The sequence below is a fragment of the Neolamprologus multifasciatus genome, chromosome 22 (genome assembly GCF_963576455.1).
Source record: "Neolamprologus multifasciatus chromosome 22, fNeoMul1.2, whole genome shotgun sequence".
Classification (NCBI taxonomy): Eukaryota; Metazoa; Chordata; class Actinopteri; order Cichliformes; family Cichlidae; genus Neolamprologus; species Neolamprologus multifasciatus.
This window is the reverse complement of record NC_140459.1, coordinates 5,259,800-5,276,910: the sequence shown is the minus strand read 5'-3', so window position 1 is coordinate 5,276,910 and position 17,111 is coordinate 5,259,800. Positions and strand designations below refer to the sequence as shown.

General features: G+C 40.6%; 1 protein-coding gene across 1 annotated transcript in view; it reads left to right on the top strand.

Moving 5' to 3' along the window:
- Nucleotides 1–480: 480 nt before the first annotated feature.
- Nucleotides 481–17,111, top strand: part of LOC146492703 (CCR4-NOT transcription complex subunit 3-like) — a 53,053-nt gene continuing 36,422 nt past the window's right edge. The window contains exons 1-2 of the mRNA XM_085147915.1: nucleotides 481–647; nucleotides 9,299–9,361. Coding sequence (XP_085004041.1) covers nucleotides 9,337–9,361 — 25 coding nt within the window. The 5' untranslated portion in view covers nucleotides 481–647; nucleotides 9,299–9,336. The remainder of the gene's footprint in view (nucleotides 648–9,298; nucleotides 9,362–17,111) is intronic.

Genomic DNA, 17,111 nt, shown 5'->3' with positions numbered 1-17,111 from the left:
TTGACTAATCATTGACTAAGCATCGGATTATGCAAAATATTCAAACTTGTACCCACTAAAATAAACAGCTTGTATACGTTTATATTTATGTATTTATCTATTTATTTGTAGAGTCACATTTATATTATAAACTACTCTTTTAGTTTTTAGCAGAAAAACAACATTATGATAAACGTTTACTGTCATGGCGTTCAAAATAGAAAAATATAAAATAAATGACAACTGCACAAACTTCATTTCCCACAAGACATTGCGGCACACAGGGGGGGGGGTGCGTTTAGTGACTGAGGGAGCGGGGGGAGGTCGTAAACTCAGTTTACCCTTTAACCTTTCTTCGCGGGCCAATCAGAGCGCGAGCTACGCTGGAAGTAGTAAAACCAGCCTGTTTGGACTGACAACCGGTTTCACCGAATAGAAGCGCGGGAGCCGCCTTCGGTGGCCAATCACAGTCGAGCTAGGCGGAACTCCTGTCCAACAGGGCATCGGAGGAGGAGGTGTTCCTGGTAGCCATCTTGGATGTGCGGAGTGATTGTTTAGCGAGAAGAATTGACATTTTTTAAAAAGGAAATAACCCTTCGTGGTGAATCGCTGAAGATTTAGCGGAGTGTGGCAACTGAGGAAAGCACTCGCACCTCGGAAAAATCCAGGTAAAGTGATGACCGAGCCAGAAGTGATGAATTTGTGTGCCTTCCCCCTATTTTGTCTCTCCCCCTCTCCAAATTGTGTCTCCCACATCAAATAGCGCAGCCAGTGGGAAGCTGCAGCTCTCGGTACTGCCAACAACTTCAAGTGTGCGCGTTTGCATTGGAGTCGGAACTTCCTCTGCCGAGCCGCGGTGTGTAACGCGAAGTTGAGTTTGTTTTGAAGTGTATGTGCTGGGCTGGAGCTGCTCTCAGAGTAATGATGCCCGCATTGTTTGTAAACATCCCGGGCTAACAAATACTACTCCCTCGGTGCACAAACGCCACCTGGGTGTCTGCTCAAAGCCTCTCAAAGAGCAGCCCGGCTGTCAGACGCGGTCATAAAAGGCTAGGCGTCCTCAGTTGGTCCAAACTTAGTTCAGTGTGGACAGGAAGGGGCTGTCTCCAGATGTGTGCAGATGTGTGTAAAACTAATGCTGGAGCTTATTCGACAGTGTTTCTTTATTGTAGTTCTGTTATTCAGACTAGGACTCAGTTACGAAACAGTGAAGCTCTTTTAAGTCGGAGTCCAGGTTTCCCGCAAACGTTTTGATCCCAGAAACCGAGTAGAGGACAAAGAGTTAGCAAATAAGCACACACAGCTGGGAGTTTAGTTAGCTAAGGTGGTTTAATGTGAGATTACCTTTAGCAAGCATACAAAGTTCAACAGCACCACAAAGGCTTCAATCACCTATTAATCCTAATCCTAATTAATCAACTGAAAGTTGAACTTCCTACATAACTATCACAGAAATAGAATACAATTTTATTTATGTTGCACCTTTTAAAAAACACAGTTTACAAAATGCTTTAGCAGACATACAGCAGTGGAATGATCAAAGTGTAGATTAAACTAAAAATAGGCAGCATACATAATAAACAAAACAAGGGAAAGCTAATCAGAAGCTAATCTTGTCTTATAAAAAAGTGTTTTAGGAAGACAGCCGCCAATTTATCTGTTCTTTTTTTATCAGTGCTGGCATATTTTATCTCATCATGGAACACATATAGCAGCATTGCTCTGCATTTTAAAGCATGGAAGCCTGTGTTACTTTGATTAACACAGGTCACAAAGTCACAAATCACACAAGTGTTTTTAAACTTGTTTTTTGGCCATTTCATAGGCAATAATGTACCTTACGCAGTGGGGGGGTCTCTTTTTTAGGGGGTGGCAAAATTTGTCTTATGCAGGAAAACTGTGGCTTTGCATGCCGGAGTCACCTGGAGTCCTTTTTTAAAATTTTTGTTTATACACTGACAAGCATTTGGCGGTTTCTCAAAGAGGTTTTATCCACCTCCAGTGGAAATTCCCTTCTTCCAGTGCTGCAACAAAATGATTTTATTTTTTAACCGCTTGGTTCATTTGTTTTGCAGCTAGTAAAGCATACCACACATTTTTTGTTTTTAAATCAGTGGTTCAAATAAGGCACTGTGTGTACCAGTCATGCTTAAAGCTAAAGGCCTTCTTCACATAAAATGGCCTTTGGGTCCACACATGGGTAATAAAACCTCTGGAGAAATACTTTTTTTCCACTCAGGAAGTTTATCGGGATGTAAAAGGTGATGACAGTGCCGTTTGTTTTTTTCTTGGCATTTATCTCTATGTGCCTTGTATCACTCAGCGTCTAAACTCAAAAACTAAAGGTGCAAATCTCTTTGACAGCCTCACTTTAGCCACAGGACAGGAACATAAAATAAAATTGTATAGGACATGTGCTCCGTGCCTTGAATGAGTGAACAATGATGAAACAAAGTGTGGCCATAGATTTCTCCCTTGTAACTGGGGATCAGTACATCTGTAGTAAACCTATGCTGCAGAGACCTCTATAACCTATATGTGCACCTACTTAGAAACATAATTACATATCATGTTGACACAGCCCACAGCTACTGTAATTGGCCTGTTCAGTACCTTGGACTCCTCCTTTGCATTTCAGCTACTTTTGTGTTGCAGTTTTTAAATAAATCGGTGAGATTATAATAATCATAGCCTCAATGTAAGGACTCAGATGTCAGCAGTTTCAGGAGGGAGGGATGTGAGGGAATGTACAAAGAAGTTGAAAAAGTTGAGGGTCAAATATGTTTGCCTGTAGAAAAAAACCCATCACAAAAGTCCCAGCATTTTTTTCTATCAAGGCTGGCACTGCATCTAAAATACCAGGACACAACCACAAGGTAATTAACGTGTAATGCACCACGTACAAGCATGAATGCCTGCACGCGCGTCAGCATAGGTTGCGTTATAGGCTGTCATTGCAGAAGGTTAAAACAGCTGTAAGAAGTCTTCTGTCATCATGTGGTAACAGACAGCCATCTTTAAAAACATTTTACAAGCGCTATACAAATACAGGCCATTTACCATTTTTTTGACATTTTCTTGATATCCAAATATTGACTGCAAAGTTTTTATGTTTTGTACTGCAAATGTAATAATGTACCAAATACTGGTGGTCAGTCTTGGTTGGTAATTATCTGTATCGTCCATGAAAAAGTCATGTCAGTTGATTACTAATGTGTCCTTTGAGACAATAAATAGGCTACGTTCACACTGCAGGTCTTGATGCTCAATTCCGATTTTTTGATCAAATCCGATTTTTTTGTCTGCTCGTTCACACTACAAATAAAATGCGACAGCAAACGTGCTCTAGTGTGAACGCTCAAAGCGGCCGCATGCGCAAAAGAAGACGTCACACACAACGCGCTCTGTTTAGACCCAGAGCAACAGTATTGTTTGACTGATGGCCCTTAATATAAAGACTTCGGACTTTACGTTTCCCAATTTTTGCTTTAAGTTATTTTGTTATTTACATAATAATGTAAATAACAAAATAATGGTCCTTATTGCTGTTTTAGAGGAGTGCTGCTTCAAAGGATAGTTGCAGATTTCTGTCAGAATCTGCAGATTATGCAGTACAAATAAAATGTTCACGTTTCTCCAACGTTGTCTTCCCAACAGTTTCACTGACATCTACACGAGATGACCAGGAAGCGTTCGCGATGTCTTCTCCGGCGCTGATAATTGGCGTCTGTCTTGTGTCGGTGACGTAAAAGATGGATTTAATACGACATGACCGTTCACACAGCAGTCGCTTTCTAAAACATCGGATATGTATCGGATTCAGTACCACATACGAAAGTGACCCAGATCGGATTTGAAAATATCAGATTTGTGCCGTTCACACTGTCACACCATGATCGGATATGGGTCGCATAGGGTCAAAGAAATCGGATTTGATGCGCTTTCGCCTGCAGTGTGAACGTAGCCATAGTGATATTGGCTGCCTCTTCAATGAGTTCATCATCCTGTGGATGGACTTGGACTGCAGCTGGTAGCGGTTGATCGTGTTCTGCTCTATAGCCTCTGTGAGCTCAGAGTAGGAGCACCAGTTGTTCACTTCCTTCGGGTTCTGATTAGCGATGCTTCAGCTTGCGGTGGATCTCCAGATTAGTAGAACGATCACCAGTTGGTGGGGTTGGAGTTAGGGATGGGCCGACTGGATATTGATTAGATCCTGACTATAACAGCTGGATCTGATGTCAGTGATGGCTGATGCATTCACTTCAGTTCTGTGTGGTTCTGTTTTTACTTCAGTGCATGACAGTAGCTGCTAGTGACAGAGCTTACATAGCATGGAGGAGGCTAACAAAGCAGCAGTTCGGGGGTGTTTCATAGCTGGTACACCGCAGCTTTTCTTTGTATGTTTGCAAAACCTTTTTTATTTAACTGCAGACTGTGGTTAAAGTGAGCTGATGTGACTGAAAAGTTCATTGCATCGGCTTCAATCTTTCACTCTTGTGTTTGGTCATTATATGATGTTGAAACTAGAGTGATGTTGGTTTGGTTAGAAAGCTTTTATTACACGTAGGGTAACATAAAGCGGCTCAACTCAATTAGAATTCTTTCACTTCAGCTGTTGTCTTGAACAAAAGGAATGACTTGCAGTCTCATCCTCTGAGACGGAGCTTATTAATATAACTCTGCTACTGGATCAGTACCCTGTATCAGCAGATAGCCACAGGCAAGGTGTTTGAAGCCTACTGAAAGTGGAAAAAGGTAGGCTGCATGCATTTTTACCATGCAGTGCTACTGCCAGGGAACATTTGCTAATCATCATTAACCAAAGAGTTAGAAGAATGCACTACTACCTGACAGAACAGTAAAAGGTGTCAGATGGTACTCCACAAACAGACAAACATGCAAAGAGAAAATCTTGTGTGGTGCACCTTTAAAAAGTCAATTGAAACAAGATCCAATGCAAAGGAGCCGTTTTTGTTTTTGATTAAATGTTCATCTCCTCCTAATCTGCATTTTAAGAACAGGGGTCAAACCTGCTGCAACAAGAGCCTTCACTTCTCGTCTCGGACACACAAATAAAAATGTAAATGTTTTTTCTGTAGCTCTTAGTTTCACTCAGCTTATGTGTCAAAAGAGCATCACAAGCAGTAGCGGCGTCGTCACATATGCCTTTCTTTAATGGCCCATGTCCGAACCTGACAAGTGGCGTGCTGCTAGTTTGCGCCTTGAGGCTGACACAGCATCTTCTCAGCCTCACCTCAGACTGCTCATTAATAACATGTCTGCACCGCCTGTCCTTACTTGACTTTGTTAAGTGTACTTTGGTCGCTTTCTGAGGCATGAGGATCATCTTCTCAATTTGATGGGTGTCCAATCAACGAAGCAGCTCTTATGTCTTTGAAGTTAGAATTTAAATGTTTCAGGATCTATATTCATCTGTGTGGCTGTTTTCGATTATGCTGCTTATCATAAGGTTTTGACTTCTTAACCTGCTAGAAAATAGAAATGAAATTTATTTGTTTTCTGTTTCACTCCAAGGCTAAACATTTATTATCATAATTATAACATTTTTGGCTCTTGGAGTTTGACTCACTGTGTCACTTTAGTACAGCGGTCTCCAACCTTTTTTGCGCCACGGACCGGTTTATGCCCGACAATATTTTCACGGACCGGCCTTTAAGGTGTCGCGGATAAATACAACAAAATAAAACTAGTACCTGTACCGAAAAAAAGAAGATTTATTCATAACACACGTGAAAAGACCCAGGAAAACCGAGTAAACGATAAAAACGATAACAAAATAACGCTGAAAACCATACATTTCACACCTGAGCCTCAACTCTCGCGGCCCGGTACCAAACGACTCACGGACCGGTACCGGTCCGAGGCCCGGGGGTTGGGGACCACTGCTTTAGTACTTAAATGGTTCCAATATCTCAGACTTACAGTTGTCTATCGATTGGCTTATAATAATTAATTAATAAATCCAGTAAATTTACAATTGAATACATTATTGTTCTCGTTGGCTGCTTATATAATTGAGGGAAAACTTGATCAGCCCGGTTTTACATAAAGTAAGTTAAACTTCAGTGATGTCAGTCCGTCCAATTAGGAAGCATAAACCACCAGGAATCCATTTCAGCTGCTTTAGTACAAATCTAAGTGACAACAGGTGCACTGGGGCATCAACAACAAGACGACCCCCAAAAAGGGAATGGTTTAAGCAGGTGGTGATGGCAGACCATTGCTCTCTGCTTAGCCCTCCCAACTTTTTAGGGCAGGGGTGTCGAACTCCAGGCCTCGAGGGCCGGTGTCCTGCAGGTTTTAGATGTAACCCTGGGTCAACACACCTGAATCAAATGATCAGTTCATTACCAGGCTTCTGGAGAACTTCAAGACATGTTGAAGAGGTCATTTAGTCATTTAGATCAGCTGTGTTGGATCAAGGACACATCTAAAACCTGTAGGACACCGGCACTCGAGGCCCGGAGTTCGACACCTGTGTTTTAGGGTCTTTGTTCCTGCTGGTAGCACGAGGCAGTACCTGCAGCCCATTCAGGTGCGTGCAGGTTGTCCAGCTCCTCCAGCGAGACACGGCATCACAGGAAGCTTTGCTGTGTCTGATGTTCCCGTGTTGGTGCTGTTCCTGACTATATAACCTGGACTATATTTGTCCAGGTTTAACATTGCAAATGATCAGTCACATTGCTATAATGTCATAGTTTTGGGACGTGGAAAAATACTCTGCTAGTGTCCACAAAAGTCAGAGAAAGCGGGCATTTAGGTTTAAATTGTGTTTGTAGTTACAGTTATGGAGTTGCGGTTTGGTATGTGGTGTGATGGTGTCTCTGTTGCAAAACTATGACATCACAACAATGAGCTTGGTGACTGGCAGTGTTGAACCTGGGATATTAGTTTTGGCGATCTGGGAACGGTACCAGCACGGGGATATCCGACCGTGTGGAGATGCCAGGAGAAGTTACATGAGGAGAGCTCATGGACGGGACCGTTGGTTGTTTTGCAGGGACAAAAATAAATCTGCATAATAATAAATCATTGAACACTGAGCCATCTAATGAAACTGTTAAACCACAGGTAAACATTGGCCACTGGTGCTGGTGAATCCCTAACAAAAAACAGTTTCGGTGGTGACCATGAGGCTGACCTGTTGTGCGATCAGTAATGATGAATAATAGCACATAATGCTCGTCCTTCATCGACAGATTGGGTATCAAATCTGATCTTCTGCAGCTGATTAAGTGCTCCGCTGGCTTGTGCCAATTTGCAGTCGAATTAGTTCTCGCTGATTGCATTTCCCCTGCCGATATCAACGAACAATGATGCTGATGATTGCTTTAATGAGCTTAAAGCAACTCGCTGTTCACTCACTTGTGAATGTATATAAACGCCTTTAATTAGTGACAGTTGACTTAATGACTTTGTCATATATACACCCTTAAAGCAAACTTAATTGTTAGTGCACGTAACCAGAGAGAGGCACTGAGATGATGTTCTTAATCAGACCTCTGTTCCTGCATTATGCTTTGAGTTGCTTTTGGTGTTTTAGTGCAGCTGTAGTCAAAACAGGTTCTCGCACAATATTATGTTATCAAGGGGCAGAAGTAGAGTTAAATTAGGATCCCACAGCATGAATAAAACATCAGTACTGAGCTGATTAAGATTGTATTTATCTGACAGAAAGAAAAAGAAATTCATAAAAACAAATGTGCAGTAATTACTTTGTATCGGCATTTCAAGTAAGTGCGATCCACCTGGAGGCATCCGGATCATTTATCTGCAGTCAGTTGTATCTCGAATCACCTGGAACCCTAAATGACCTTCCATAGTACTACGACAGTATGAAATTACAAAACACCTTAATGCCAGGTTTATATTTACAGTAAACTGTCTCTGAAGGCCTGCAGCTGGTATTATATTTATTCTTGTGCTGACTGATGAGCTCTACTTTCCAAACATTTTTATCTACACAGGCCACCTGCAACTGTAACTGCACGCAGAAGTACTTTAGGGCTGCTCGGTTATGGCAAAAGTCCACATCTTATGGTTTTGTTTTTCCAGTAATTGTAATCTGAATTATTTATTTATTTAATTTATTTCAGAGGTGGAGGCGGTGGGGACTGGATGATCCGCTGTTTACAGCATCGCTGTGAAGGCAATGGGTGCCTTTGATTCATAATATAGGATAAAACGAGAGCTTTGTAGCAACCGTTTATTATAAAACTCATTTTATCAAACTGTGATTGAAATTAGGCTCTTATTATTGGAGATTTTTGTTTTAATTACTGTACGTTTTAATGAAGTCGTCATCAGTTTAAGAAGAAGAAATGTGAGGAATGACTTTGGTATGAAAACCTTGGAGGCCACGTGCTCAAAGCAAGTTTTTGATGAAGCCACTTCTATTCCTAAAGGGCTCTTCTGCCATACCTGTCGTACCTGCTCACCTCTATCTGATCTGCTCAGCGCAGCAGTGTTAGGTATCACTGCTGCGTCAGATTGAATCAAAAGGTCTGCCCTGGAATGGCGGCTGTCAACTTTGTTGTTGCTTTTTTTGATTTTCAGCTGCAGAAAAGTGGCGGGAATTCAGTGTGCTGCCAACAAAAACACTGTATTTCAGCAGGGCAACATAAGAAGAAAGAGAACCACAATTTACAGTAAAGTCACAAACTATTACAAACATACAAAGAGAAGCTGTTGGCATCACAGGTGCGAAATACCTCGAGACTGCCGACACTTTGCTCGCAGCTTCCTCCGTGCTCCTTTTGCTCTCGTGCTAACAACTGGTGCACTGCTGCTGACACATGGTGAGGCAAACGCAGAGCAACATAGAACTGAATTGAATAGATTGGCACATTTTTATTGATACTCAATCCAGCTTTTTGAGTCAGGATTGGAGTGATGCTTCCCAGCAGGAGACCTGTACAGTAGTTATAATTACAACAGCATAGAGCCAGATGGAAGTCAACACCTCAGTCACTGGGTGAGACGCCGTCAAAAATCACAAACAAAGGCACCGGGAACGTTTAATGATCCTTCCACAGGTTCACCCACAGAAACATTTCGACTTTTGCTTCCTTTAAAGAGGCTTCCTCACCAAAGGTTCTCACTGGAGAACCAAACTGAGTTTTAGCAGCTAATGAGGACAGTTGTGTCCACATTTCTCCCTCTGTCCTCAATCCATCCATCTTTCCACAAGTCATCATCGCTCTGCATCCTGTTTCCTTTCATTTTTATATTCTTAGTCTTTCTCTGTGACACCTATCCTGGGATTTATTAATGCAGACTCCTGTTTTTTTCCCCGCAGTGAAAGAAGGCATGAAGACATCATCCTAGTCATCAGTCATGGCCGATAAAAGGAAACTTCAAGGTGAGATTTCTGCTTGAGTGTGTGTGTGCATGCATGTGCATGTGTAAAAGGGCATTAGTGAGATGATCAGGTGCCAGGTGGATTAGGTTAACCACAAATTACAGTGAAGATCTCTGAGTTTGTGTTATGTGTGTGTTGCTGTTGGAAAGTCCCCTGATGTTTTGTCTGTGATAAACTCCGCCCATGTGTCATTCTGACCGGAAAAAGATAAATAGTGCACGAGCACACCTATGCCTGCTTCGTTGGCAAGCAGTTTGTTTTGCGACCAAAAGTGGAAAATTTTCTTTGGTTTATTTAATTACGTCACAGTGATTGTTTAAAAGAGAGCCGGGGCTTGTAAACAAGTCACATGTGTTCACAAGCAGCTTGTTTGTGGAGTTACGTAAGCGTTCATCCTGCCAGGTTAGAGATGTTTGGCTTCACATGCAAGCTAAAATAAATCTGGTTTTGGTTTTCTAACTTTAACTAAAGCATGGGAGATTTACCTGCTTTACCACATTTTTATGTGTTCTGTGTCAAATAAAAGCACAGTAGAAAATACGTACGGGAGCATCAGATGATTGGTTTAATGTGCACAGGGCTCGCAAAGTTTCAAAATCCCTGGTAGCCCTTCGGGCAGACACTCTTCAGTTTTTGGTAGCCCAAAATACATTTAAGTAGCCTGAAAAAATGAGGACAATTGTTTGATGCATGTTTTGTTTTGTAATAAAACATCCTTAAAAAAATAGTTAAAACACAAATTACAACAACTGCATAAAAATTACAATCATCAACTCAAATATTTGGTTCTAATTGAACAGAAATTTCTATGAACTTGTAAGAACTGTGTAGGACATGAATCAGTCTGTGCCTGAATCTGAAATTTCCACTGAAGTCACGGGTAAGAGGTAAGTGGAACCAAGATCTAGGCCATTTGCTTTGTTTGCAAAGACTGCTACATGTTGCCAAAGTTTGTCATTTTAGCTTCTTTCTGTTTCTTTAGTCTGGAGTCAGACTGGATTCTTTCCTGCCCTCCAGTAAAATTTCCTCCATAGCTCATTCTCCTCTCAGGTGCTTTTTATGTGTTTGCCTGCTTAAATCAGATGGCCTGAAAGTTTCAGATTGCCCTCCACTGTACATCAGAACTAACCACTTTACAAAGTCGGGTCTCTTAGAGGTGTGAATGCACATTTTCTGTTGAGTTTGTGTAATCCGAACATGGATTCCAAACATAACTTGATGATAAGGACAGAAAACCTTCAAGCACATTGATATTTATCTTCTTAAATAGGGCTTCATTCTGCTTTACTTTATTTTCTCTTATATATGTACCATTACGTTAATTATATTTGACATGTATTCCTGGGAGCAAAAATCTGCACCATAAGATAAAAAGGTAATATTTTGATCTGTGAGTTATCCAGATCTACTCAAGAGGAGTTCGTGGGTAAGAAACAGAGTCACTGGGTAAAAATTCAAATGATTTTTGATGCGAGTTACTAGAGGTGGGAATCACCATACATCCCACGATACGATATTATCACAATACTTAACGCACGATACGATATTATTGCAATTTTTAAAAATATTTTGCGATATTCAGATTCTGTACATAAAGGTAAACTTTATCAATATTCATTTTATCTAATATCAAAGTCTCACACTCAGTCTTTCTCTCATTTCAGTTTTATTGTTGACAAACTGAACGGTTTGTATTACAGTCTAGTCCAACTTAACTGAATCAACCATCTGGTACAATTATAGCTATTCTGAACTATGCAGTTTATGAAAACTATGCAGCCCCTTCAGCAACTGAAGAATTTGAAAGTAAATGAAAACAAAATATAATTTTACATTAAATAAAAAAGTTTTAAACTTAATTAAAATAAAACATGTCTTAAATTAAAATAAGTAAACTGTCACATTTGGACAGTGAAGGAATGTCAGGATTCTTGCTCAGAAAAAGGATCAACATGCTCTGAAGTCAGAGCACAAAAACCTTTTTTTGTAACAAAATATCGATTTCTGCTGTCCCTGTATCGATACATTATTAGCAAACAAAATATCACCATACTACACAGTATCGATTTTTTCCCCCACCCCTACGAGTTACCAACACTTCTTTTTAAATAAAATCAAATTAGATGGTGCTTAGCTTTTCGGTGTTAGTTCAGTGTGCCAAAAAATTAATATGAAAAACTCGCGACCCAGTTACTCAGAAAACAAAACCTGTTGTTTGCAGTTTCATGTAGGAACTGTTCTCTACCTGCTGTCTCTGTCTATTAGATGTAATAGAATGAGCAGGATAGGATAGAAAGATCCTTAGTGGATCATTTTATAAAGCTGCCGAGGTTTCTCACAGTTAATTCGGCCTGTACAAGTTTGTCTTGGGCAGAGTTGAAATTTAAAAGGACAGTTCAAAATTACATTTATGCACATTATTACTTCGCAGGAGGAAGTGTGTATCCATCAGTGATGAGATTTTGCCAAGGTGTAAACACTGATAGCGTGAACTGCCACGTAAGCTTGTTGTCAGGCAGCTTTTTATTTTGGCGACTGCAGGTAGAAGAAGGTTCCTACGTGAAACTTGTGGAGTTTTCTGAATAACCAGGTCATGATGATTTCTTTTCACCTCAAAGGTTTTGTTTTGTTTTTTTAAAGCTAAGTGCCTTCTATTTTGATTCTATTCAAAGGAAGGCAGGCATTTCTACAGCTGATATATTCAAAGCTTGGTAACTCGCATCCAAGTAATTTGAATGGATAAATTAGACTACAAGCCAGAGGGAAGATATGTAAATTTGATTTTGGGGTTGTTTTAAAAGTTCCACATCCTTCCTGACTGCATATTTGATCTATTTTTACCTCCACCAGGAAGGTTGTGTGGAAGGCTGCGTGATTGGTTTGTTATTTGAATAAATAAAATAACAAATTTTGTAAATTTTTATGTATTTAAGATTTGGATCTGGAGTCAGAAATCCGTTTTGCATCAAATCTTCGTAAATAACCATAGAAACTGAAATAAGACATCATTGGAGACGCTGTTTTGATGTTTTAGAAGGAAATCACAAACTAATCTGTAATAGATATTAGGGCTGCACGATTTTGCATAAAATGAGAATCACGACTTTTTGGCTTAGAATTGAGATCACGATTATTGCGCTTATTAACTGCACATCAACTTCGTAACAGTTGAGACTGAACATAAAAACAATAAATAAACGTAAAACAACAAATGTCTCACGTTTTGTCGTTGCCGCAAAATGTTGTACTGCTTGAATTTCCGTCTCCACCGTTGCTCGACACTGCGTGTATAGAGCAGGTAGTGCAACAATAGAAAAATAGTTGCGGGACGGCACTGTGTAGCGTTTGTCTAGGGTGTTGATCATTTTCCTAAATCCCTCGTTTTGCACAGTGTTGATGGAGCCATATCTTTGGTCAGGTGATAAGTAACAGCCTCCGTAATTTCTTTGTGCCTGCGGGAGGTCGACGTGTATAGGGAAGCGCTGTATAAGGTTCCCGTTATTGATGTTTGGGTGGTTGACCGGGACGGATTTTCTCCTGTCACTTTCTCGTCATCCCTGACGCGCTCTCTCCCTGCTAATTTTAGAAGCCATCTTCTGTATCACGTGGTATAAGGCTCCGCCCTTGTCATTTGTTGAGCAGGAAGAGTGAGCGCTTGTTTTCATGCAGATTACGTCCCGGATCAAAATGCGGTACAATCGTCGTCGTCTTTTTTTTTTTTAATTGTTGTCATTTGGAAATGAGATCGCACATAAGTATGAATCGAGATCGCGATTTTCTAACGATTAATCGTGCAGCCCTAATAGATATTTTTTCTGGATCCAGGAACTGACTTTGGTGTGCAAGGAAATGTTCAGGCTTGATGTTGACATGCAGGGTCAAAGTGCTGTCGTTAGATTTTTGACTGAACTGTGTATACACACAGTATGATCATTTTTATTTCCCTCATATATTTTTCTGTCTCTTTGCATTTCCTGTTTTGGTTTAGTGGAAATGTTTCTACCTGTTTTTGTGCACAGGGTGACATTGCATCCGTGCACGCCGGCAGACATCTGTGCAAAAGTCTGCTCCCTGCTCTGACACACTTTCACAGAAACTAGAGCATGTGTCACGCTCTTTGTTCTATACTTTTATTTTGAAAATGTAAACAAGTACTACCACACTCACAGCTCTTGGATGATAACGCTGGGATAAAATTCTGACACTCACCACAACAAGTCTTGTAACCTGAACCCAGACCTTTGTGTGAATACCAAAAAACCTCGAGGCTTTTTTTCTCCTCCCCGTCGATTCTTTAACTTTGATGGTTTTTTCCAACCGACGCTTGTCGCCGCAGGCTAAAAAACACTTTTTTGACAGGATTCAGCATCACTCATCCCATCACATGAGATTCCCGTGAGTTCTCCGGCTGAACAGCTGTCACATTAAAAACAAAAACCCATATACGTATCCCCCTAAAATGTTGTCACGAGTAAGAAAAGATCAAGCACCAGCACGGCCCCGGCTCTGTCAAATTGTAATGTATTATTACAGAGGAGGTAGACTTTCATCTAAAAATAGCACAGCCACGGCAGTATCTTAACATCAAGGCTGTTTAAGGCCAGACTCAAGCTGGAGGTTGTTCACACAACTTGGCTACAGCAGCGGGTTTCTCTCGACCTCACTGGTTGCTGCTTATTTCCTCATCACTCCTGTTATCTTCATTAACAAACACACAGTGGATCAAATAAAAGTCTTTGTATTTAAGAGATTAGAAATACAAGAGTATGAAATCAAAATGTTACTTTTGTACTATGAAAATATGTCAAAATTATGGAATTTTTAAATATTTAAACATCACTGTTATACAATCATTTTGACTCATTTCTCAGGCAGTTACAGCTACAATGTGAGCCTGGTATACAAATGTAGGAGAAAGGAGACCTGTCATAGTTTTCTCTTGTGACTTATCAGAAAACAGATCAAACATCCAGGGTACCAGTGCTTATTTCTGTCACTCTGCATCATAGACATTAAATTAGTGCAGTTGTTGTTTATTTAGTTCAGGGTGGTGGGTGTGCCTGAGCCTTTTCCAGCTGTCGTAGGGCGAGAGGTGGAGTGGACCCAGCACAGAGCTCCATTCATATCCTGAGTTAAACATGCAGCTGTGCTAATGGAAATCTGCTATTTTCCACAATATTGATATGTCCCAAACTGGTTATAGTAAAAGATCCTGCTAAACAAAAATGTGATTGTAGCATTTGGAGTTAGTGTAAACATATTTTTTCACGCTGATATGCCCTGTACTTATGAGCTTATGAAGGATCAAAAACACGAGGGAGAATAGGAGGAAGGTACTTTCGGTTGCTCCCTGGATGTTTGATTTGGCAGTGCTGGGTGCTTTCTCTCTCATGCGACCACTCATGTGTATCTGGGCTTGGGACTGGACAAATTTCACCTCCGTTCTTTTGTATTTTGGGTCTATAACTCTGAAAATACCATGAAGGTAAAAAGCTAAAGTTGCAAGCTGGCTCCTAGAGACTCCAAGTCGTCACCCTTGCTTGTGAAATCTCATTTTCTTTCTTATTTATTTTTTTATTTTTTTTATTTTATGAATTTATTTATTTTTTAAACTTGTATTTGTTGGGGAAAAAAGTTAAATAAAAGACTGGTTCACATCCAAAATAATAACACTACACACCACTAGAATATTACAACATTATGTCCATAATTGTTGTCCACTAGGATCCAGTTTACAGGTTACTCCCAGTGCTTCCAGTGGTTTCTTCCATTTGTCCACAAAAATTCGGGAGCTCCCATCAATATAGTGTCCCAGCCTGATCAGAGTCATAACTTCAATGACGAGCGACTTCCATAGAGGAATGAAATTTTCTTTCTTAAAGCTGAGCATTTTCCATCTCTGCCTTGGGTTTTAGAAATCAGATGTCACAGTTGACAGGCAGAAAAAGTGAGGATGCTACACACTCATGCAGTAGTAACCTATCAAGGTTACATGCTCAATGCATAACCTGCTTTATCATCGGTCTTATGTGGGATTTACAGTCCCCCTGTTTTGCAGATCTATGCAAAGAATTTAACCGACACAGAGAGTACCGAGATCAAACACTGTCCATAAAACATGGTTGTCACTGTCATGTCACCCGCTGGTTTCTGTACTCTGCATTTTGAAACCTCAATGGCTGTGTGCAAACTACCACTTTACCAAATGAGCATCATGGTGTGTTCACGGTGCTGCTGGAAATACATGTGAAACATGACAAGTTGGGAATATCTGTTTAGGAGGTGTGGTGGTTTTGGCAGACCTTTTTCCCTCACTTCACATGTGCATTTTAGTAGAGTCTGTGAACTAGCCACACCCTTTATCTGCTGATTTTCCCATCCTTATTTTTGTTTTCCTGAACACAGCCGTTTGTCTGGCTGGTGTCATGTGTGCACTAAATGAATATTTTCCACTTTTAAATGGGAAAAAAGTGCATAATGGGGCTGGAGGCTGAAGGGGTTGATGGTGGTGTGAATAATCTCACCACTCATACCAGCGACCGCAGTTTGAGTCTCTCACGGGACCAGATTCTACACTTGGCCTGCATGTGTGAAACTTTAAAAACATAATTTGTTAGGTTCAGGAAATATTTAATAGTATTTAAAATTCTACTATGAGACTAGACTGTACATTTATGATGATTTTGATTTTCCCTGACCAAGTAAACCACGACATAAAGCTGTAATTGGATGAGATACGGGTGAGCATATCATGATTTTCCACTCCAGGACTTACATTGACATTCCTCTGCGGTATGTAAAAAGCAGAATGACTAGGCTGATGCGCTCCAGGTCAGAAATGTTAAAATTAGACTGCAAGCATTTTCCTGTTTACATTTGATAGCCACGAGCTAATCCATGCGATCGCAGAAGGAAGACGTAAATCTGTTGAGCCTAAATCTAGACGTGTTTGTCTCTTTCTGTCGCTCCCTAATCGCTTCTGACTCTTTAAACATCCACACGCGCTATTCATGGAGCTGCATTTCTAAGATATTGGGAATTAGCTGCTGTATATGTGCCACCACTTGCTCAGGAGCATAATATGCCTTTTTTCAATATGCATATTTCATGAGATGCCAGCCACAGTTTTAAGTGCCCTGTTGTTATATGGTGCATTTATCGCTTCTCTTTGTGCCCGACACAAAAACAGCGCTCCAGTGGCCCGTTTTTAAGCAGGAGCCACTCAGAACGCCTCAAACTTGGAAGCAGGAATATATTGATGGTAGAAAAAACTCTGGTTTTAATCAAATAACCAGTATATCTAGAGCCATGATCGGCAGCGTCAGTGCTCATATACTAAATAATTTCCCAAACATGACATTTCTTTTTATTATTCTGTGCTAATGACTACATCTCATACATGTTTAAACTAGAGATGGACCGATCCGATATTACGTATCGGTATCGGTCCGATACTGACCCAAATTACTGGATCGGATATCGGCGAGAAATAAAAAATGTAATCCGATCCATTAAATATCAGAAAAGAACCTCACAAAACTTGCTACGAGGCGTAACTCGGCTCATAATCGTAGCACGTAGCAGCAGTGTGCATCACGTGATAGAGCGGCTGTGTGTATTTGTAGCCTTGCTAGCAAACCAGCATTTCATCTATGAGGAAGTTTTCCCAGAGAGAAGTAAAGCAAGTGTGTAAGTTCATCTCTGAATGTCTGTAAAGCGTTCCCACGTTAAGCTTAACAACCATACCTGG